Raw genomic sequence first — 24,175 nt, forward strand, 5'->3', positions numbered from 1 at the left:
ACACTGAAACGATGGATGTAAGACTGACTCCATTCTTTAAAAAGACCGCTTAAACTTTTCCTGTATTTGTAAAAAATCTTTAAGTCAATTAAACTGTCCAAAAATGTCACAGGTTAGTGAAAAGAATTCAATGAAAGGAAGAAAACCTGTCCTTCCAAGCAGCACAGGCCCCTTTGCTCACTGTGTAGGGGCGGCTGCACGGAGTACGCTCAGGAGGGACTGAGCTAACGGGTCCCTGCACTGGGTATGTGCAGGCCACGTGTTTATGAACACATGCAATGCATATAAGCACACGTGGTAAAAACTGTCAGCAACGTTTTGTACACTTCTAACTCCTTTTCTTGCTGATGCTGAGTTGCTAGGACTTTTTAAGTCTGCTCAAATTGTTTTGGGTGAGCACTGCTAACCCTCGCTATTTGTTTAGCGTTGCTGGATGAAAACTTAACCCTATTAAAATGAAAAGCCAACTCCTGTCAACGTAAAGGGCTTAACGTGCTCTAAAATCCTAAGCTCCGATTTTGCCCTGCTTTACACCAGTGAAAATCCCCAGCAATTGCCCTGCAGCCAGTGCGCAGCGCTGGGACACAGACGATAAGCGCCCGGCTCGCTTTGCCTTATGGCTTAGCCTGACGCTTGTGTGACCGAGCAGCTCCGGTGCTGCAGACAGAAAACCTAAACGCCCCGGCCTGGCAGCTCGCTGGCTCTGCCCCGGTGCCGCCCCCGCCGTCAGGACTCACCGAGGCCCAGCACGGGGATGCTGCGGCCGCTGCGCAGCGGCACCGCGGGGCCGCCGGGCCCCTCGCCCCCCCCGGCCGCCGCCGCCGCCATGTCGGGCGCCGGCGGCCCGCGGACTACAACTCCCAGAAGCCTCCGCGGCCGCCCAGCGCCGCGCAGCGCGGTGGCGGGAGGCAGGTGGGCCTCGGAGCCTCGGCAGGGAGGCCGCGCAGGGCGGGCGGGCGGTGACGGGGGCGGCGGGGCCCGGCTCGCGGCCCTTTCCCTCCCCGCGGCCGGCGGCGCTGCCGGGCGTGCCCGAGCCCCCCGCCATGCTGTACCTCATCGGGCTGGGCCTGGGGGACGCCGAGGACATCACGGTGAAGGGCCTGGAGGCGGTGCGGCGGTGCGGCAGGGTGTACCTGGAGGCGTACACCTCGGTGCTGCCCGCCGGCCGCGAGGCGCTGGTAGGTGGGCGCGGGGGGCGCGGGGTGGGGGTGGGGGACGGGACATAAAATCCACAGACATCCTAACAGAACCATAAAGGTTGGAAAGCACCCCCTAAATCATCATGTCCAACCATCCCCCTGTCACCAGTATCACCCATTAAACCACGCTGCCCAAATTTGCTCAGTACTATTCAGAATAAAAGCATCCTTTCTGGTCTGTGCCCTGGCAATAAAAATTAAAAATAATAATAATAAATCGAATAATGTAAAGAGCATGTGAAATGAGTGGTGAAACTTACGGAGACATGTTCAGGATAGTCAGACAACACGTTTCTAGCATTAAGTACTAGGTTGAAGGCTGGACTAGATGATCCTGGAGCTCTTTTCCAACCTGAATGATCTGTGATCCTTTTCATATTCTGATTGTATGAAGCTTTTTACACATGTGAGGTTGATTCTGGAAATAAAGGCATTTAAAACATACAGAGTCCCAATGATTAGCAAGCTGCTGAAGAAAAACAAAGGATGGAATCAAACGCAAATTTACCCATATATGAGGTAAATTATTTCTTACAGAGGACTGAAAATGAAGGATTAATGTGAAGTTATTCCTTAGATGTGGTTAGTTGCAACGTACAAAAGAAAAATAAAAGCTATAAAGCTAGGCTATAGTGTAGCTAGTGTCATATTTGTGTCTGGTTTTATGTCAGTGTTATAAATATCCTGAGCAGTTCGGCTTTGACTCGGGAGAGGGGATGCCTTAACATGGGATGGCTGGTTGAATTACTGTGCCTAGAGTCCACCTGGGTAGCTGCAGTGTGTGGGTGTGAGTGAGCTACTTTAGGAGCCAAGTCAGTATTGGAAATAATATGTTTGAAAGTAATTTGTGTCAGCTTATGAGCTGCCTAATGGGAAGCCCATGCATTCTTGTGAGGGGAGGCAGGGCTCTCTAAAGACATGGGTCAGACAGCTGGGGGTGGTAGTCAGGTTCTCCTTCCAGTGCCCGTTGTCCGTGTTTCCAAGTAAGCATACTAAGAGAGATGAAAAGACTCCCACTTGTCTTATTTTGGTGTTTCTTATTAATTTCAACTTCTAGGAAAAGTTTTATGGAAAAGAACTGATTTTGGCTGACCGAGAAATGGTGGAACAGGAAGCAGACAGCATTTTAAAAGACGCCGATGTTAGCGATGTCGCTTTTCTTGTTGTTGGTGATCCCTTTGGGTAAGATGAGGCAAAATTTTAATTATTGCTCAAGCTTGATCACTTTCTTCTTTCAAAAGGAAGGGGCTATCATCCATAGCTCTAACTCTTCATGAAAAAGCTGATTTTCAGACCAGAAGCACTTCTTATGTCTGTATATTTTTATTGCATACAAAATATACACGCAGTTGTCCACACTTCTGTCTTGCTTTGGAGTTTCCTCACCCAGGAATATATATCTGGGATATATAGATCCCCCTTGGGATATATAGATGTTTCCTTCAGCAGTCACAATCTTCATGCTAGCTTTTATAGAAAATATTTTGCTCCAGGTTTTATCTGCTAACAGAAAAGATTCTAGAATATCACATAGTAAAGAAATGTGCAATGTTTTGAGAAAACGTTCTTTTACTTGTGATTAGCATTTATAAATTGCAGCTTTAATTCTTAGCTGTTTTAGAAAGAATACTGACTTGATTGTACAGCACTTAGGCCTTGATATATGCTAGTCTTTAAAATCAGTTAAGTCATTAAAAATGTCTTCTCAGTTTGGTTTATTAAGCCTTTTGTTTCCACTTCTAATTCCTACTGAAAGGTACAGTCTTTTTCTATTACCAGAAGGATCTCCCTTCTGTCTTATCAGTCAGGCATCATCAATCTGTAATGTCAAGCCACATAGAAGAGCTTTTAGTCTCCAGCTGGTGATTCAAGATTTATTTGTTTTCACAGTGCTATGGGGCACAAGAAAAAATCAAATCACCGAGCACCCTATTTATCAGTGAAAAAATAGTTTATGAAAAAGAAGAGCAGTGCACACCTGTCAAAAGTAGATAATTTATGTAAATACAGGTTGAAGGGAATTGGCAAGAGAATATTGTATTAAACTAGTTCTTAGGGACAGATGATGCTGTATTTCAGAAATATTAATTATACTTTTAGTGCATATTAACATTAAAATTGGGATTCATGTAGAGTGTAGAGCCACATTACCTGTATCCTTATGCTATGATCAAGGGACTGATGTAAGTGCACAACATGTAAGTACACAACATAAATCCTCTACATCTATTTAATTATAATTGCTACTTGTAAGCAGCATCTCCATCTGCCTCAAGTATCAGTCATTTCAGCAATGAAATATTGCAGTTCTGATCAGCTATAACATACTCCATCACCGTAGAAAACAACCTTTTTTCAGAATGAGTTGCTACTGTCTAAATGTTTGTGTTCTTAGTTCTTTGTATTGCAGTTAGAACTGCTCCTCTGCCTATGTAGAGCCCTGAGGATTTAGGGCTTTCAGAGGTTTCTTGGAAGGAATACTGAATGTTTCTATCCTAAGAGAAGCCCCATGAGAGTTGGTCAGAAGCTGTGTGACTGCAGCTGATCTTAGAGTTTCAAGTATGCTTGCCAGCAAGAAGAGCACTTGGCAGTCTTAGGAACCCTCAGGTGTAAGTGGTTAATGGTGAAGGTGATGAAACAAATTGTGTCCATTTTAAAGTTCTCACTGGTGCTCACTGCAAGTGTTTCCTCTGCAGACATAGATAAAACCATGGACGTGCTAGCAGGAGTCTGACAACTTTAGTATTGTATTGGAAAGCCCGCCTTCATCTAGCCTGTGCTAATATCTGTATTATTAGTACCCACAAAAAGTCTTAAACTCAGTATCAGTGACAGCAAACACACCGGTATAGCCTTGGGCGCAGAGGGCTGAATCCATCCAGCTTCTGTGCGTATAGCTGAGGGCTCGTGAGGGCACTTCTGCTCTCAGCCACAGTCATTACGGACAGATCTACTGGGAGAAAAATCTGGCGGGAGCACATTTCAGTGAATAAAGCCAGCTGATCCCTTGCTCATTTGATTTCCTAAATTCAGATTCCTCTATTCATTTTTCCTTCAGTGAAATTGATTCTTTTTTTTCTTTTTTTTTGGTAATGACTCATTCCACAGCCTTAACAGCTGCTGCCACATTTGCGTTCCTGTCTGAAGCACCTGATCTGCCATTGGTGCTGGTCAGACATGAAGTGTGGAAATTATCTCACTGATAATGGGGGAAATTCTGTTAGAGCAACCGAACCAGGCCAGGGTGAAAGCAGTTTTCCTATTTAATTATTCCAATCAGCATATGCAAATTCTTTCTTTGGAATGGCCAGAAACATGTGGTACATCTTTGGGATGAGATGGCTAAAGTCATGGTTTAAATTTAGGCAGGGGTAGGTGCGTTTTCCTATTTCACATGCAAAATGGAGTGCTGAGCAGGTACGTAAACACATGGGCAAGCAAAACACTTAAAAATTGTCACAGTTCAAAAATAAGATTAGCTGGATCTATGTTTACTTACCATCTTAGAAAGACTTTAGTCCTAATCTTGTTATTTGTGAGCCCAGTGATTCTTGCTCCAGTCACTGTAAAGTGTTTTTTTTTTGAGCATTATGCACCTAAGAGCCAAATTTAGCTCAGTTCTAAACTTAACTTGATTTTTCTGAGTTACTTCAGAATAAACTTGAGCACTCAAGCCTAGGCATTGTTAGTTTGAGTCATTTGGCTTAAATGTTCATAAAAGTACATTTAGTGTAAGGGTGTTTTTTCCAGGTACTGAACGCAGTTAGTTTACCTCAGTCTGTTCCAAGTTCTTGTTCGAGAGTTGCTTTCCTAGCATTTCCTCGATGAGAGAAGGTCTGCTTGTGCAGTGAGGCATTTTGCTGAAGCCTATGCCAAACAGAGCTGAATTTCACAGCTCAACAGATGTCCAGCAGGCACCTGCAGAAGACAAAGGACAAATGGAACTTTCCTTTTCACGTAGTTGCCAAAGCTGCTTTAAAAAGGAACAATTGTGCTAGTGTTAGAGTTCTGATGATGCCAGAAAGAATGGTAGCACACTGAGGCTTTTGGTATTTTCAGCTGGGGAAGGCAGCGTGTGGAAACCTTATTGGGGATTTTACTTTCCTGTAGCAATTAGTCAAGTTGTTGTTGCCCTTTTGGCACCTACGCATTTCCCTATTTGTAAAGGGTTTAATTTTACTTTCAAAGCAAACTGTAACGATAGCAAGACTTGGTCACTGTATCTTTTCAATCTTTAATCCCTTTCCCTTCTTACCACAGGGCCACGACGCACAGTGATTTAGTACTACGTGCAGTAAACTTGGGGATTCCGTACAGGGTCATTCACAATGCCTCAATCATGAATGCAGTAGGATGCTGTGGTCTACAGGTAACATTTTTGGATATATGGTATTCCGCAAGTGCTAAACATAGAATTAGTGAGCTCCTCTATTGCTGTAAGCAGTGCGTGTTGCAATCCAAAGCTTGAAGATCTGTAGCAATTGTACAGTTCTGTTGGCAGAATTTGTTAACGCTTCCTTTTCAGCATGCTTCATGCCACCAGAAGTCCCTTTTGATGAGCCCATGTGTAGTACTTTTGTTCTTCTCTGTTCTCTAACTTCCCTCTGCCTCAGAAAGCTTTGGTATTTAAGTTATTTTACAGATAAAGCTTTGCTCGTGTTGGCTTCCGTGCATTACTGATGGTCACCTGATAAGTTTATTCTTAAATTAGGTTGTTAAACCCATTGTGGAGCATGCTGGTCTTGTAGTAAAAGGAATGTATGCACAAGCCCAGCTGGGATCGTAACTAACTCCAAAATGTTGTATATGATGCATTCCTTCTCTCCCAGGTTGACCAGCCTTCGCTTCCTACTTTAAACACAGGTCCCACTTTGCCAAGACTATAAGAAAGCACAGGAATATAGGTGTGCTACAGGGAACAGTTGAGCATTTGAATGAGTTTTCATCATTGCAGGAGGAAGCATTCCTTCCTAGCTGAACAGAACGAACCCCGTTTTTTGTTTCAGTAAACTGATGCCTTCGGATTTACACTGGCAAACTTCACTAGCCATATTTCTGTGCTGCCCAACAGCAGAAAACCTATTGCAATAAACTGGGTGTTATATCTGCGATCACCTCTGAATGGTTTAGAAATGTGAGAACCCTGTCCGATCTGACAGCTCAGCGACGCTGCAGTGACACATATTCTGAGATCATGCCCATATTAAAGGCAATGCAGGATAGGATCATCACATTCTTTATAATTCTTCCTGTGGGCACTTTCTAAGTGACACCTGCCTATTGCTATAAGACTGGCAACATTATCTTTTAGGAAGGAAATAGGTTCCTTGATGTCTAAAATCTACGTACGTAGCAGACAGATGGCAGCTATCGCATGACTGCGCTTACTGGGGCAGATAACACAAGAGCTAAGGCTGGGGCTCACTCTTTCCCCTTTTGGCTTCACAGTGGTGCAAAGTTTGCTTCTGCAGTTGAATTGTTGACAGGTAGCTTTTGCTACCCATTACCCTTCTACTCTTGTTTTTTAGCTCATTAGGAAAGAAGATGCAAGGCTCATACTCCCCAAAAGTACAGATGACTAAGTTTTGCTTCCTCCGTAACTCCAGTTAGGCGTAGGAATGAAGACTATAGAGCTTCTAGGTTAATTGGAGAAAAAAAAAAAGAAGAAAACTAAGTGGGAACATATTACAGTTGTATGTTTTTTCACGTATACAGAGTTTTGGAGATTAGCTTACTATTTCCTTATCCCATACTGAAAGGAACAGAGCACAGAGGAAATGTGATGTTATTCACTCTGGCAATAGTCTCCTTTTCCGTTCTGGCTTGGGAGGGACTGCCTTCTCATAAGTCAACATTCCCGTTGTTGTAAAAGGCATTTTAGGAAATAGTGATCATATTGTGTTACCGGACAGGCCTATAAGCAGCTATACATTTAACTCTTCATTGTACCTCAAAGGCATAAGCAGCAAGTGAGGGGTATCTTACAAAAAACAAAAACAAAAAACATACAAAAAACAGCTGGTGGTTTAATTCGAGTTGTGGTGGAAGTTTATAATTTCTTTCAACAGTCTTTACTGCTTTATGTTCATGGTGATCTCCTGCCATCAATTTACTTTTGGAGTTAGCGTGTTTCAACTTGCAATGTTGCTGTCAAGTATAACAGGGATTCCTCTTTTGCTTCACCACAGAAAAGGCTTGGCTTTTTTTCTTGTTTTAATCTGATTGTGATACAAAACCTCTTTCTTTCTTACTAGAGAAAAACAGGAAACACCTTTATACGCTGTTCTGAAAGCCATGTGCATAGTGAGCTGTAACTGCTGATTAGGCCTTGGTAAAATGCAGCTACACAGCCCAGTGTGTTCACAAAGGAGCGTGTCGCTTGTCACCAGTGATGTTTCTGTGTAGCCAACAACATTCTGGCAGTTGTGCAGTTTTCCTGTACAATAGTTACTGAAGTAACTTAACTAAAGTAAGCTTTGTGATTCTGTATATCCGAAGTATTGTGCAGCAATCTCTGCGTGTATGTAAACGTTATCTACGAATTTTAGGTAAGTTCAGAGCATTAGTGGTGTTTTTCCACAAAGAGCATAAATATGTTTCTTGTCAACTTGTGAAGGGTGAATGTATTTTTTCTAAAAAAATAAAATAAAATAACAACAACCTGCCTTGCCCATTTAACTAACAAGTAGTGGAGCTGTTATTAGGCTAGGATTTTATTCTTATAAGTAAGTGAGACTCAGTAATTTAAGTAACTGAGCAAATAGGAAACAGAAGGTGAAGTGGGGAAAGACACAAGGAAAAGTGCCTCTGAACGCCTCTTAGCATGTTCTGTGAAGGTTCACCTCTCTTGCCTGGAATTTGACATGCGAGTACATTGGTCACTACGACTCCTGTTAGAGTGGAGAATGAATGCCAGAGGAAGGAGTCACGCAGTTGACTACGCACTGGGGGAGTCAAAGAGGTGGGACAGAAGTCTTCAAGGGAAGGCTGAAATTCTCAGAGGGCTTCTACTAGGTGGTAGCTAATGGGGCATGTCAGCTGTCCTTGTCAACGGCTGCACCCCCATTCTGTAACTTTTAACGCTTAGTATTTTTGGTAACAGGCTTACCTCTGATTTACCGCTGCTCAGCTGCCCAGTGGTCATCTTGATGCTGCCTCAGCCCTATCTGATGGGGATTCAGCATTGCAAGTTGAGAACAAAGGGAAGAGTCTAACGTGACTTCCATGGCTTTATCTATACCCACACTCAGTTTTTAGAGTAAGTGCTGGCTCCTAAGGCTTTTAGCCCTAGAATAAAGAGACAGATACATTCAAAAAACAAAACAAGATACATTCAAAAAACAAAACAAGAACAAAATTCTAATTTATGCCTTTTTCCTTCCTTCCTAATCTGTGTGACATCTGGATGAGTTTGAGAGGGTCACTGACTAGAATGGGCAGAATGGAGCTCTGATGATAGAATTCATCCAAACCCCGTCCTGATAGGCGTGTGTTTGAGGGGGCAGATGGATGGTCAAGCACATGAGGAAGATGCATCATTCTGAACTGGGATGCATGTAAAGGGATGATGCAGCTTGAAATGGCTTGAAAAAACGGTGCTACTATTAAAAAACAAACAAACAAACAAACAAAAACACTAAGGTTTGCACCTGGAAGCAAGCCATGGGGATGAGACAAAAGACTAAGGTAAGGAGTTAGAAGAAAAGTACAGGAAAAGAAAAGACAGAAGAAGGAAGAAAGGATTTTCCAAGAGATATGCTTGAAAATAGCTAGAATAGAATATGGTGAGCAGGTTCTAGCTTCAGCAAACATACAAATTAGTTAATCCTGCTAGTTAGCTGAAATGGCATATAGCCCTTGTACTGCCCCAAATCTCTGCCTGACTGGAAAGCAGATTATTATCCTGCCCGTGTTATCAAAATACAGTGAATGATCTGGACTGCCTCAAGAACCTTAAGTGATGTGTTCTTAGTTTAACCTTAGCAATAAACAATAGTTTTATTTTTACACCTCTAATCTAAGGTCTTTGTGGAAGGAGGGAGTTACACCTCTTTCATTTGTAGAAAGCACCATTGTATTTTCTAGGTTTTCAGTTATCATCTTTTCAATTGGTTCCATTCATTTCTTCGTTTTAATAAAGAGGTGTTGCTCCAGAGGAAGAGCCACTCATTGCTGGGAGAGTGGTGCTGCTAGTTTTGTAAGCATTTATTTTATATTTTGGTGGGATAGTTAGTTAAAAACATGTCATAGCAAAGACCTGCCTTTCTTTTGAGCCATACCCACTTTCCACCTGAATAGCTTCGGAACAAACATCTGCATGTCCCCTTGTCTCTTTCAGTGACTCATCTTCATGATTATTTTTTTTGTTTGCAGTCCACTTAGTCCTTGCAACACAATTACAGCTGCAAAGTAGTTTTGCCTTTTAGCTGCTAGCTGTTCATTTAAACACAAAAGCAGTGCTTGCTATGTTATCTTTGAGTCTCCGCTAAATAGGTGAGTAACCTTTCTGTGTCAAGTAGAGGAGTATTACTTGTAGATGGGGAGGCTGAAGGATACTGTCATAGCTTGCCGTGGTCATAGTCAAATAGAAAACCCGTAGTAGTTGCGGGAGCGGAACCAGAGTTCCACCTCCACCCTCTCTGTGCCTCTTTAACCTTTCAAAAATACTCCTTGCTCTAATAGGAGGGGCTCTATGCAAATGTTTTTTTTTTTATTCACTGACAGTTAAAATAAACTGTTTTCTACCACTAGTTCTTGTCTCTGACTACCTGCCTCTGAGCCTTTTACAAGTTGGCATTGCTTCTCAAACCAACTAAATGGTAAATCAGTGTTAGTTACACGAGCTTATTACTCGTATTTGCTGTGCAGCTTTGTGCCAGTTGTCACCAGAAAATACAGCCCAGAAACACCCATTTACTCCCAACAGACTTTCGTCTCCATTTAGTTGTCTTTGTCTCGGATGAGTAATACCAGTGAGTAGGGTGGGAAGGTTTGATATCGCTGGGAAGAGTCTAACAAGCTTACCAAAGATAAAGGGATGTTACCTTGGAGGGAAGATGCTGTCCTGTTCGGTTTGCTTGAAGTTTTGAAGTCCTTTGATAGCTGAATTTTGTTCTTGTAGAGCAGCTATTGCTTAGGCACTGATCTAGGAGACAGCTAAGAGGAAAAACATGTTCTTCCCTTTATCTGCTTTTATGTGGTTACTCTCAGCTGCCTTCTGAAGACTGCAGTCATGTGGAGTGGGCTTCCACCAGCCAAACATCTTTCTCTTTGCAGTCCCCTTGCTGCCGTGTACTGAGGGGACTGGAGGTTCCTGGGACAGCCTGTGGGTAGCACAAGGAGCTGCAGCTCTGTGTGTGTTAACTGTAAAAAACATTCCTCTTCACGTGAGCCTTCTCCTGGGACGGATTCAAAGTTGTTAAAAGTCCACAGTACTAAATAAGATGGCACAAACAACCAGGCCTAGGCCTGTGGTTGTTTCATAGGACCAATAGCAAACAAAAATGAAGCTTGTCTGATTCCTGCTACCTCTTTGTTGCTGATTGTCCTTCCTAGGCTGTTCTCTGGCAACAGTATACGATACATAGCACAGTAAGAACCTTTTAATATGCTGTGTATGGATAGTAAGGAGGGTTGTTAACTGCCTGGGGAGGATAAAGGGAAAAAGTCTGACTTGTTAGGTTCCATTTTTGAGGATGAATGTTACCTGGCATCCCATCAAAACTCTTATGACAAGGGTGAACAAAACGTGCCTTAGATTTGCAGTGTAAATTCAATGGGTTTTATCAAAAAGCCACCTGGGATGATGCGAGATGCTATACAGTCTCCAGATCCCACTGGGGAATAGTCTCTGGACGTGTCAGCAGGACGTGATCAGGCTGTGTGGTATATTCATTTGCAGAGCAGTCCTGTCCTGTGAAAACTATCTGCAGCGTAACGTCTGAGTATCCTCACAGTCCTATGGGGTTTGTGGGATTCGTGTGGGTTACATTTATGCTGAAAAATGTACTGACGAGACTCCCTTTTACCTTCCTCCCCTGTCATGTTTCCACTTGTGAAGCTGTTCTGAAGTTTTAGGAGAGGAGGTAGGCTGTTAAGTGAAGAATTGCTTTATCATTGCAGCTGATACAGCAGTAATTCTGGGAGAGATTCTACAAAAATAAATGTCTGCATTTTGAAATGTTTACTTCGTGGTTTCTCTGCAGCTGTTGTCCTACTGCCCTTTAATATCATCTTGCATCGTCTCTCCTGCTTGCTTTTAGAGGCGATGGGGGAATCTTCCTTTTTTAATTTCCCTATTTAGTCTCAGCTTGTTTCTTCTTTTCATGCTCCGTATTTTTGTGGTGGTTATTGACACCAGTATTTTTAGTGAGGTCTGTCGATCTGGACAGCTTCAAGTTGCTGATGTCTCTCAGATTGGTCATTACTGAAGTTGCTCATTAGTTTCATTGAAATTCTAGTTGCAGGCAGACTGTCCAAGCCAAGATCATGGTGCAGCACTTTTTCTTCCAGTTTATTCTGTGAAACAAATCACAGTTTGCAATCAATTCTGCTTATACAAACAAACAAAGGAAGAAATATTGTTAATAGAAGGGTTAGAAATACTGATGGAAAGCAGACGGGCAGTTCAGTACCAAAAGTTGTCTGATGTTCTTTCGTATTGTGTGTGTAAGCAAAAGAGAAAGTTCTAGCTTATTCTGAGCTGATGCAAATTGGAATTGAACAGCTTTCTTCAGTGTTCAGTGAGAGGCAGAAAACTCAGCAGACAGCCTGCAAAAGTTAAGCACACAAAGCTTTGCTTAAGCCAATTACTGCTTGAGCAGGGGGAGGGCTGTTTCCAAAGACAGGTCTTTCAAAATGAGCTTTTGAAATTCTTCTGTGAAGATTTTGAGCGTTAGGGAGAAGGTAAAAACACATCAGTTTCCAAGCCCAGAGCACCAAGTGCCTGTCCAGCCAGTTCACTGAACCCCTGAGAAATTCTGGCACTTGTGTGCTTGAGCAGAATGTGGGCACTGTAACAAATCTGATGGTTTGTGCAAATGTGCTGCTGGAAATGTTTCAGCACGTACAGAACAAATGCTGCCCACTCCGAAACCCCAGCTGTTTGATGTCGAGTGCAGCACGCAGAAGACTGCTGTGAAACTTCATTTGCTGTTGCCCATCTTTAAAGCTGTGCCAGCAACCACGCAACACGAGTGTTTCACAGAAAATACAACACAGGGCTGTTGTTTGTTGTCATGTTGAACTTCTGAACAATCTCAGAGCGTGATAACAATCCTTGGCTGTGTGATAATGCACGTGGGCTGACAAATGTGTGCCACACTTGTTTGCAAGTGACAAACCTGCAACCTAGAAGTTTGGGCCCCGATTCTGAATCTTCCATGGTTTGTGGAAAGGGTCCATTTTTACTGCCAGTGGGTTCTGGCTCTGGTGCCCAGTCACCTGCTGCGTCCCCGGCTGAGATCTGTGACTGCTGAGTCCTTAGGCTAACAGCGGCATTTTGGCTATTAATGCTCTCTCTGCAGCAAGGCTTTTCTTTGAAGTCCAAGACTTTGTGCTAGATTTCCAGAGGTAAGAATTAGCACGCAGCACAAGAAGCTGTATTGGGAACTGACTGACTCTGACAGGTACATGGGTAGAAAGTTGAAAGTTTGTTCTGATACAATTGCGTGTTGCTTCTTTAAAGTCATGCAGGCTTGCTCTAATGGAAGAACAGTACCTCCGTCTGCCTAAGTTTTACATGTCTGCAGAAATCAATTGGTAAATGAGAAAGAAATTTGTGTGTCTATATAACTGCTTGTATGGTGATTGGTTACAAGTGGTCAAACACAACAGAAGCATCCATTTGTTGCCTCAATTCCACAGCATTCATAGATTGTATACCAGAAAGTTTCCAAAGTAGTATTTTCTCCTCTTTAAAGTTAAGAAATATGAATAGAATTAGTGCTAGAAAATCTATTATCTAAAAGCTTATTTCATACAAGGGTATAAGTTGCAAAGTCACTTCTATGAGGTTAATGAAATACGCCCCATTCCATCCCGTGTCTGTAGGAGCTACTTCAGTGCTGTCCAGGTGCTGAGAGGCACAGATTTTTGAAACTACGAATACGTGAAGATATTCTGAAGTTGTTTCTACTGAACAGATGAGCCATTTTGAACAAAAGTGTTCCAATATTTCTTTGACAGACTTCGGTTTTAATGCAAAATGCGTTGAACGAGGACATTCAGTGAATCTGACAGTGGTAATGCTTATACAGAAAGGATAATTTGCTTTTTGTCGATAAAGATGATGGAGAGTCCTTGTAATGATCGGTGGAAAAGAATATCTAAGAAAAATAACAATCGGAACAAATGTTCTAGGGCATAGAAGTTTGTATCCAACTTGTTTTTAATATCTGGCAGAGTAGTTTGAAAGATCTGATTCCCAATAAGACACTTGTCATTTATCCATTTCTGCACATCCTTGTTTTTTGCAGAAAGGCAGAGGTGGAAGATTCTCTCCTTCAGGCCATCAAAATGCCAAAGGGATTAATTGAGGCTACTTTCTGTGCTGCTGCTTTCTGGAAAATGACTGCAGGGGCTTTCAGATGGCAGGCAGCAAGCTGGCTTGCTAGGCTGGTACTGCACATTTCAGCAGTTGTTGATGGCTGAAGGTGTACTGCCACCTCCCCAGTGAGATTTAAGGTTTGCTTTCAGCCTTTAAGTTTTAGTTTTAAGCTTTTTACGTTTTTAAAACTTTAAGTTTAGCTTTTCTAGCTTCCCAGGTCCTCTAACAGCGAAGAGGAGAAACTCCTTTTTCCAATAGTTTTGCTTCACATTTGGTACAGAATAGAGAGAGCTTTAGCCACATAGACAAAACATAGCTTGTTTTTTTTTTTTTCTCCCTTATTTTCTTCCTATAGAATACAACCTTGAAATAGTTCAAAAGGTACATCAGGAACAATACATTTAGTTCAACCTATATTTAGTTTACTGGAAGAACCTTTAGGTTGTGAAATATGCACTGTGTGTTCTCGTTCCTGTGCTAGAATGAAATATTTAAAAGAGGAAATGTAAATGTTTTTAGTAATCTTCCAGGAATCTTTGAATAAAGGCTGTACATACCAGCATGAATAGTTAAAATTTGAGCTCTTAGTTTCTTGGAAGCAAACAACTTTCTGCTTTGATTCAAATTCTGCTTTGCTAGATAGAGTAAGGGAGTTAAAACCACAACCTAATGCCACAATAGATTAAGTATGTATAGGGGAATCCCCAGATGGCACAAAGCTGCCAGAGCTGCTTACATGTAGGGTCCTCTTTTCTGCTAACAGTGTACATGGTGCCTCCCGTAGTGGGCTGGAAAAAGCTGCTGTGCCTTCTGGGTTTAAACAGAAAGTGGGGAGGACAGTCTGTATGCTGATGGTTTCTCTGGTAGGCTTGAGCAGACAGAACATTGGCAAGCTGCAAAATCCATCTTGGTTGGCCCCATTCCAGAGCTGAATTGACCAAAATTGACGCATGCTTTTGCCCGTTTTCAAGTTGGTTACAAAAACTTTCAAGCCAAATTCTGCTTTAGGTTACATCTAATTTTCAGTTTTGCATCACTGGAAATGACTGGCAAGGGCATTGCTTCAAATGCCTTCACCAAGGTTAGGGACGAGTAAAGGCAGTGAGCACGTTTACACAGAATCTGCTGGCCGTGTTCTCACCCTACGTGCACATAAACAGTTTTGCACCTCTCTGCTTTAGGTGCAATCTGTCTCTGTCTTCAGATCTTCATCTCAACTATCTCTTTAGACTCTTAACTGCTTTTGCATGGCACAGCTTCTGTCTGCAGGAAAGTGCTGTTTTAATATAAATCCTACCAAGTCAGTAGAATCAAAGCTTAGGAAAACATTGTAAGTATTACAGCTTTACCAGAAGTTGCCAACCTTAACCAAAATAAGAAATAATAAATAAGAGTTTTGGTGCTAATCTTAAAACTTTTGCCTTTAAGACAAAGTTGCCTTCAGAATTAAGTAACAAAGAATAGAAGGTAGATTGAAAGTTATTGTACATTGGAAAGGGAAATGCCAAGATAGGTAAAAATGTTACAGGTAGCTTATTAATCAGTCTTTAACACGCTTTACTGCTTGGAGAGTAAAAGAGCAACACGCCTATGTTACAAAGAAGAAAAAACAGTTCACTAATTACAGAATTTCTTAGAAAGGAGGGAGTGAAAAGGAATGCAGTAGAACTAATCAAGAGATAGAGTGAGAGATTTTGTTTATTTAATGCAATGTTTTGTTTTATGTATGGGAGACCAAACAAGTGTCTCATAGGAGTACTCCGAAAACTATTAAACTTCTTCACTATGCTCAGGACTTCACAGTGTTGCCAATTTGTTGTTTTTATAGTTCTTCTTGTGTGCTGTACTACTAATAGCATTTTTGGAATTGACTGTGGATGTGTGTCATTGGATGTTTTTTGTTTTTACAGTTGTACAATTTTGGAGAGACGGTTTCTATAGTTTTCTGGACAGATACATGGAAGCCAGAAAGCTTTTTTGACAAGATCAAGAAGAACAGGCAGAATGGAGTGCACACACTGTGCTTGCTTGGTAAGCAGCAGCTGTCCTGGTGCCTTAGCTATCATCATTGCCAGGGGCCAGATACAATAGTGAAAGGCATGAGATGAAGTCTGGGATTAAACAGAGGTTAGATAACAGAGATCTTTAAAAATATACCAAAATTGGAACTCCAGTGTATGTGTACTTAGAATCAGTTCAGCCACTGTTCATGCTACGCCGCCCATGAATTTCTTAATTCCTCTTTAGAAAATCTGTAAGAAATTATACCTTTTTAGAAGTCACAGGAGCAGGAGGCCTCTGGTTGCTATAAAGATCAATGTGATGTTAAGCTAGATCTAGCTCAGGATCCAGGTCAGATTGCAGTGGCTAGCAGCTGTCTTTTATTGACTTAATTAAGTTAGAGCTCAACACATTTGACTTTCAGGGAGGTGGGGTGATACTCCATTCCCTAATTACCTCGTCTGGTGGTGTTTTGGCAAAGGTGATTGTCATGTGAGAAGCTTCAGTATTGTAAAAATTCTTGCTGACCCTGGGTCTGATACAGTACAGCTCCTAGCTGAGTGCTATCCTCAGGCTCCCCCATGGTGCTGTCTGATCTTTATCCCACCCAACAATCCTAGGCTGAAGGCCATTTTCCGAGTAACTTTATTAGTCTAGGCAAAGCCTTAAAGATCATGGAATTGCCAGTGTGTAAAAAATATGGAGCTTATGTATTTGTATATATACATACTTTTCTGTATCATCTTTCAGACACAGGTGGGAACTCTCAGTACTAAGTACATTAATATTTTACGTAAAAACAAATTCTGAGGTAACTGGAGGAATCCTGAGCAGGAAACAATTTAAATGTGTAAGCATCACTGCACATCAAACTTTCCAATGCCTTGAAAGTTGTTTGTTTTCAAAGTTGGCTATATACCAGAATTCTGTTAATTGTTTTAAAGAAGGATGACTTCCAAAGTGTTTGAAACAAGGATTATTCCAACTGTAATACATTAAAACTAAGTATTCTTTAGATTTTTGTATATAATTAATTCTATGTACTTCCTTTTTGTGTTTCATTTCTTTATGCAGTAGTAAGAGAGAAAAAATTTGGAAATAGTAAAATCGAATCTCATGCTTCAGGGACAATCATAGTACCCACCTCTCATTGTAGCTCACAGCTGAAAACTGCTAATTCCTAAGCTAATCAGTCCCTTAATACAATTTGGTTGTTCTGGTCTGTGTATTGATTGCTTATCCAGCTAGATTAGATTACCAGGTAAGCAAATAATGATATAAAAAGATCAGTGCTGATACACTTCTGATTTCAAAGCAACTTCATTGACAGAAAAGCAATTTGGTAAACTATGCACTAATAATCTTGGAGATTTGCATTTTAAACCACACTCTTCAGTTACCTTGGTTTAAAGGCTGATCATGAACTTAAGCAATACTTTTAAAATGTATCCAGTTTTCACTGATATTTTTCAGGGATTTGAATACAGGTAACATTTGATGGTCTCTTGGAGAGATTGTGGGCAACTGGAGTTTCACAAAATTGCAGATGTTCAGTCTTACCTGCCCTCCTTCCCTGCCTGTCCCCTCCCCCCTTTTTCCCATAAGAGAAGATTGTCTAAATTTTGATTGGGACAGGACGGAAGTGCTAACGAAAGTAGGTTCCTGCATGGGAGTGATGTAATCACTGCCCATCAGCTGTACGGGTTTACCTTCTGTCATCACAATGTATTCATAATTTAAGAATTAATTCCCAAGAATTTAGTCCAAATACCTTGGTGTGCTTAAACATGCTAGCATTTAGTTAAATTTAGTTTATTTTGCAAATAGGCCTGCCATTTTTATACTTAGTAATTTAGTAGTTTTTATTCATCTCAGCTACTTTGAAATTTGTGAAACTTGCACTATCTTTAGGTAAAATCACACGCATGAAATCACATTGCTTTCTTTATAGTTAACATATAAAACAATGTAAGCCGTATTCCATTTTCCTGTAAAAGCTAAACTGTTGCTATAAAGTTTACAGAATTTTCTAATTGAACTAAGCTTTACCTACACAGAAAGCTAACTGGGAAGTTTGTAGGGAATCTGTACTGTATGTTACTGGTTTTTTTTTTTCTACAGATATTAAGGTGAAGGAGCAGTCTGTGGAGAATCTAATTAAGTGAGTCATAATTTTGAAAATATATAGAAACATATGGTGTATTTACCAAGTATTTTTTGTATAAGAATAAAGGTTTCTTTAGGTAAAGTTTAGTACTGAACTTGCCTGTCTTCTGTTGTGCTTCTCAGTGGCCATGGTCTTTTGTTTCTTATAAGGAGTAGATGTTTTTTTCTGTTCATTACAACAGGACCTGGCTTTACTTACAGTAACTGAATGAATCTGCAGCAGGGCATAATCTTAGTTCCTCTGAGAAGCATTAGGTCAGAATGTGGTGAGCTTTCTCCTTGACGGGTCAGGTGTTTTTTTTTTTTTTTTTTTTTTTTTAAACTGCTGTTCTGTTCCATCCTGAAATAGGTTAATAGCATAAACAGTGTTCTGAATTCATTCTTCCTTACGTTGTCTGGAAGCAGTGTGAAGTACTGAATATGTACCACTGTTCTTTAACAGTTAAACAAGCAAAATACAGAAAATGCTTTTATGTGCATTTAACTATATCCAAAAAACACTCATCAAACCTTCATCATCTCTGTGCAATCTGTATGTTTTGACAATGGGGAATATAAATAGTTACTTTATGCACATGCTGTAACTCTGGTCTAAATTAACATTTGTGAAATCTCACAGTATCATTGAGGTTTGTTTATTTTGGAATTTCAAAATAAAATCTGTTTGATTGAACCCACAGTTGGCAAAGAAAGAAGCATTTCATTTAAGAATATATTGCTAGTCTGTAATAATCTGTCTACAGGGCATTTGACAGGAAAACAGTAGTTTGCCCTTGAGTTTAAGCCTAATGCATCTTTCAGGAGCAATTGCAAAACCTGCATATTGCTTCCAACAGCTGAATTTGCTTTTAGGATTCAAACAATCTGCCAGCTGGAGGACCTGCAGTTTCACAGGTGTGGTGAGAGCACAAGAGAGACTTCTGCTCTGTCTTCCTTAAAATTTCCATTCTTGTCTAGAAGGGCCAGGCTGACAGCCTGGCCTGTTTAAGTTCAATTTGCTAGTTCACAGATTTCATTTGAAATAAACTGTAAGAATGCTGTAAACCATAATGGAATTGTTTATATGTTATATTAATTTACTTTTCTGTCCTGGCAGAGGAAGGAAGGTTTATGAGCCACCGCGCTACATGAGTGTGAACCAAGCTGCAGAACAACTTCTCACCATTATTCAAAACAGGAGACTCCAAGGAGAAGAACCAGGTACTGTTACTGCAGTGTTTTTATCTGCTACTTCTCTTCTCAGTTCACACTTAGTGATGAGTCCCTGAATCTACTTCCTTCCTCATTGCCTTAGCATTCTCATCATCTGTAGTGGAATTGGGCTCTTAATCCTAATCATTAGATGAATTTGGCAGAGCTTAGACACAGTGTAGTTCACTGAGCACAGATGAACATGCACCAGTGGCTCCTGGAGATTTAGTCAAAGCCTCAGGTTGGTAGCACTGCACTGTTTCTGGATATCTTTAACTGTGAGCTCTTTGATCAATTCTAGTTGCAGGAGGCTGATTCCAGGCATTTTAGATCAGTCAAGACTCAAAAAATTCAGCTATGTTCTATTTAAATTGGTCACACTACGCTGTACATGAATACCAGTATGAATCTAGTTACCCCAAAGATGCAGGACTGTGGTTTTGACTTTGAGTTCTTAACACTAGTCAAGAGTTTATGGAAGATGTTTATCAAGACCAGAGCTGAAATCATAGCAGCTATGAAGATAACTCCCTTGTGTCAGATGAATTCCTATTTTTTTGTCTCTACTTTTAAAAGTTTATTTCTGAAACATTAAGATTAAAAGGAAACAATCCTTTCATTCATCCATTATGTAGAATTAATCAGACGCAGCAGTTTCCTCTAAGTTAATAAAATTCCTGAATTAATTGTATTTACTGCTACTGCCTTCCCGCTTTTGCTTATGAGCAGCTCTAGGGTACAGCTTTGTATTTTCTTTGAAAAACAGGCTTAATTTTAGGCTACTCCAATGATTAAATGGAGGCGTAAGAGCAGGGACAAGACTTGAGCATTCCAAGTGCTTTTTCCTCTATAATCTGGCTATCACTCAGTAAATTAAGCTTTTTATGAGACAGTTTGAACTTGGTCTCTGAAAAAGTTTTGAGAATCATTTCTTACATATTCTTTCTTGCAGAAATTACTGAAAACACAATTTGTGTTGGACTTGCACGTGTGGGTGCTGAAGATCAGAAGATTGCTTCAGGCACGCTACATCAGATGTCCACAGTAGAATTAGGCGGTCCACTACATTCCATGATTGTTACAGGCACTATGCACCCTCTGGAATTAGAAATGCTTAAGCTTTTTTCTGTAGATAGTTCCACGTTTGAAAACGATGCATTTCAAAGGAACGCTTAAATAAAAATAGCATTTTTTTATTTGATCTCTACTTTCCTGACAGCGTATGGTTATTTCTCTCAATATGTAAAGCTTAGATTAAATGCATTTAGATTGTACTTAGCTACAGAAGATAACACTGTACGAACGTGGACCTGCTTTAGCTTCAGACTACAAACTGCAAGATACACCTGCTAGTATCAGTTTTTATCAAGTCAAGACATCTTCAGAAGCCTCTAAAACCTTAAGAATGCTTTACTTTGTCTAGTTCAGTTCATCAACATCTCCATCCATCTTAGGTTGATCACAGGGACAAGGGGTGCAAGTACAAAACTGAAGAGCTATACCAGATGTCTACGTGGCATCACTTCTCTGTAAAAACAATTAATCAAGTCTATTACAACAGTGCATGCAAATGCATTTTAGATAGTTGAAAAGCAAAACCTAAATATCTAGAAACTCAGCAGTTTTCTCATCAATAGAAATGATAGCAAGCTTAACCCTATGTGGTCTGTATTCATCTTTACACATGGAGGAATGAATACAGATGAGAATGTTCTTTCTGTCTAAACGAAGAAAACAAGAACTCACCTTCAGGACAGCTGGTGAAACAGGGAGAGGCTGCACAGAATTTATTTTGGAATGCTGCAAATTGAAATAGATCTGGATTTCTCCATACATAAATGCTGGCACTGAAGTGCTGGATTCAAACTGCAACAATCACAGCCGAGTTCATGTCAGTTCTCAGAAAACAGACCGCAAGAATCCTCTTTAGCATCAACTATGGGTGGTTACTATTTCAGCTAGTCATACATACTGGGAAAAGACAACAAAGCAGACCTGTAGGCAATTTTTTTTTAAACTGAAGATTTATTGGAAAGAAATTTGATCCCATATCTTCTCAGCAATATAGGACGTTTAACATTTTATATAGACGGTATTCAAGTAGAAAAGATTACATTAAAAATTTCTAATATTGCACTTGGGACAAGTCATGGCTAAGCTACTACATTAGCATTCCAGAACAAAATCATATACAGTCTTCAGAATCTCAGTGAGCTGCCTTGCATTATTATAAAGATTTCTTAATTTATTTGTTTTTGATATTGTATGGTTCAATTTAAGCTCACTGCTAAGAATAATTATTATAATTGAAAGTTAAAGGCAAGCAATATGCTGTATGCAAGCAGTATGTTTTATACTACCAGGAATGATTTTGGCAATTTCTTCATTCACATTATTTCACACTTCAGCCAAAATACTGAAGCGATTCATTTAACTGTTGTACAAGATCCTAGCATACACATGAACAACTTTAATGCACAAGAGGAGTGAAATACACAACTCCTTTTACACATGATTTCTGCCAAATTACCACATAGGCAGGAACCTTTTGTGGCTCACTGAAACAGACAAGTAGATTAGCCACTATCTGCACGTATTGAAGCACGTAGCCTTCACATGCCTGAGACAAGAGTACCAGAATTGGTACCTTTTCACATTATGGAAGTCTCTGGCCAACGAAGTCCCAACATAGATGGTCACTACAACAAAGCCTGAATGGGGGAGAAATCCAAAAGAGAATCCCAAGAAGTCAGGGATAGGAATTTTGGTAGAAGTGTAAAGGATGAATTAACTACTGAATGAGGATACGGGATCAGAGAAATGAGCTTCCATAAAAAAAAGAATCCCCTTTACTTACTTTCGTAAATGCATGCAAAAGGTATGGGATAGTCAAGTGGCAGGCTGTGGCTGCTGGGGAAAGCAGGACAGGGCTAACTAGTAACTAAAGCTGTTCTGATCTGACATTTAAAAGATTGGTGAGATCTGTTACATGAGTATTGATTAAGGTTTGAATCTTACAGAAGCATCAAGGTTTTAGCAACTGAAGTTTGGACTTGGAATGGGACAAAAACCACAAACTCCACAATTTGATTGCCATCAAGTATTTAAAGGATGGAAAATTGCAGTTCAGGAGCAGCTTCTCTCACCTTCTATCACGTTTATATTCCCAAAACAGGTTCACTGACCAACAGTTAGAGATAACCTTTCCTTCCTCTACCTTTAAACCAAGTTTCACTACATTTAAAAAAAAAAATAAAAAAAAATGTTTAATGACAAAGGTCTATTCTATTAGTAGCAGTAGTTTCAATTTCTATGTAAAAATAGTGTCACCAACTCCTACTAATGATGAGAAACTACAGAAACATCAAGTCATCCTTAATAATGAAGAAGGTGCTATTTTGATTAGAAGTCTCAGACTTGTGCATATGCTTCCAATGGTAAGGTAAGTCCTCATAAGCAAAAAGTGTCAAAAATGACTAAAATCAATATTGTGTAATTCTTAACCATTTTTTGCAGGCTTTTGCACTCAGTTTCCTATATTGAAAAATTTTGTAGCCATACATCTTAGAAAAACCCACCCAAGTGCCACTTGGGCAGATTCTCAGTTGGAAACGAGTTGTAGCAGTCGTCTTTTCATTAAGACAACTAAAATAGTGGCCAAACCCAACAACTTGGGCAGCAGTACAGTATTTCAGAAATACTCAGTCCCAAAAATATGCTCTATAAAAATGTTTTAAACCAAATTCTGATCGTGGATCATGGCAATTATTATGAATTTGGATGGTGCTTGCCTTTAAAATGATTTTAGTTGATACCCTCTAGACAGTAACTAACTACAACATCAAGAAATTATGCCGTCAACCAAACAGCAGCAGTCTATAGGCAACACCGCAAAAAATGAGGTCTCTCAGACCTATGATCACAACCATCTTTTAATTACCTGTTTTGTGGCCATATAGGCAAGTAATATATTAAACCAAAATACTCAAATTTGCTCAACAGATTATTGCACACTACCCCACCACATATACCTTTCAGCTGCCGTCCTCCCAGGACCTCCACACTTAGCAGAGCATCTCCAAGGTGAGCGGGGAACAAGCCTGGCTGAGGTGCCAGGCAGGAGGCCAGAGCAGATGGATGTGGAACGGTGCAGCTGGCTGAATGGGCGACTGCACCTGCATCCCCAGAACTGAATAGGATTGGAAACTAGCAGTATGGATAAAGGAGGATCTGGAGACTGGGAAGGACTAAGTAGTAGCATATGGCTTTGTAGTGCTCTTTTTCTTTACACCCGACATTCAGTTGCAAGTACAGAAGTACAACCCCAAGCTTCCTACATGTTAATGTTTCTGTATTTCAGCAGGAGAATTCAGGTACCAGCCACCAATTTGGCAAGTAACACTGTTATCGCATAAATAGTACCTGAATTTTGATCTCTTTAAGAGCAACAGAATGAGTGCAAGAAACTTCATCTCTACTGTGAATTCAGAAACATCAGCGGCAAAGCAAACCACTGATGCAAATGAACCTTCATTACTTTCCCCAGTGCCTTGCACTTGCTTCAAAGCAAGTACTGTCAGCTTCAGAGGGCCTTGGTTTCAGTATTACTCCCTATCAGATGCCAGAAAAAGTACGTAAAATCCATACCAGTCAGTAGTGGCTATGATTTACCAGACAAATATCTGTCTTCCTTCTTACTCCACAACATTTTGTATGTAAAATGTCCTCTTATAAAATCTTCCATTACTAAGTTAACTACTACAGCATAGTGGAATTACCATCTGTAATATCAAGAATAGCAGATTGTCATTGAAAGCAACACTCAGATCTGAGAGCATAAAATGATTATAAATGCTATAAAATGTGACCACTGACATTTCTGGAAATGACAGTTTACTGCATTGAGAATTTTTTTTTCCCAAATGGAAAACATAGAAGACTACAGTGAGATAGTTAAAAACATCTGACTTGTCAATCTGGAAAAGCATAATCCTAAATAGCATGAACAGTGGTCTTTATTTCCATTTCAGGTGTAACAACCAGGAGCACATTTTTAGTATTTGGAAAGGCA

General features: G+C 40.4%; 2 protein-coding genes across 2 annotated transcripts in view; one reads left to right on the forward strand and one right to left on the reverse strand.

Moving 5' to 3' along the window:
• Positions 1-835, reverse strand: part of LOC116491819 (uncharacterized oxidoreductase ZK1290.5-like) — a 44,414-nt gene extending 43,579 nt beyond the window's left edge. The window contains exon 1 of the mRNA XM_032192140.1: positions 738-835. Coding sequence (XP_032048031.1) covers positions 738-828 — 91 coding nt within the window. The 5' untranslated portion in view covers positions 829-835. The remainder of the gene's footprint in view (positions 1-737) is intronic.
• A 145-nt stretch (positions 836-980) lies between these two features.
• On the forward strand, positions 981-20,311 carry DPH5 (diphthamide biosynthesis 5). Its single transcript, XM_032192141.1, has 7 exons — positions 981-1,178; positions 2,257-2,381; positions 5,460-5,568; positions 15,657-15,777; positions 17,869-17,908; positions 19,010-19,113; positions 20,057-20,311. Exons 1-7 carry the CDS (start codon positions 1,044-1,046, stop codon positions 20,278-20,280), a joined length of 858 nt encoding a protein of 285 aa, XP_032048032.1. The 5' UTR covers positions 981-1,043; the 3' UTR covers positions 20,281-20,311.
• The last annotated feature ends 3,864 nt before the right edge of the window (positions 20,312-24,175 follow it).

The sequence above is a fragment of the Aythya fuligula genome, chromosome 8 (assembly GCF_009819795.1).
Source record: "Aythya fuligula isolate bAytFul2 chromosome 8, bAytFul2.pri, whole genome shotgun sequence".
Lineage (NCBI taxonomy): Eukaryota > Metazoa > Chordata > Aves > Anseriformes > Anatidae > Aythya > Aythya fuligula.

Excerpts from the sequence above, each read along its gene's own strand:
- DPH5 (XM_032192141.1), top strand. The coding sequence starts at position 1,044 with ATGCTGTACCTCATCGGGCTGGGCCTGGGGGACGCCGAGGACATCACG. Across the intron at positions 1,179-2,256 it reads CCGCCGGCCGCGAGGCGCTG|GAAAAGTTTTATGGAAAAGA; the intron begins GTAGGTGGGCGC and ends TTCAACTTCTAG. Across the intron at positions 15,778-17,868 it reads GCACACACTGTGCTTGCTTG|ATATTAAGGTGAAGGAGCAG; the intron begins GTAAGCAGCAGC and ends TTTTTTCTACAG.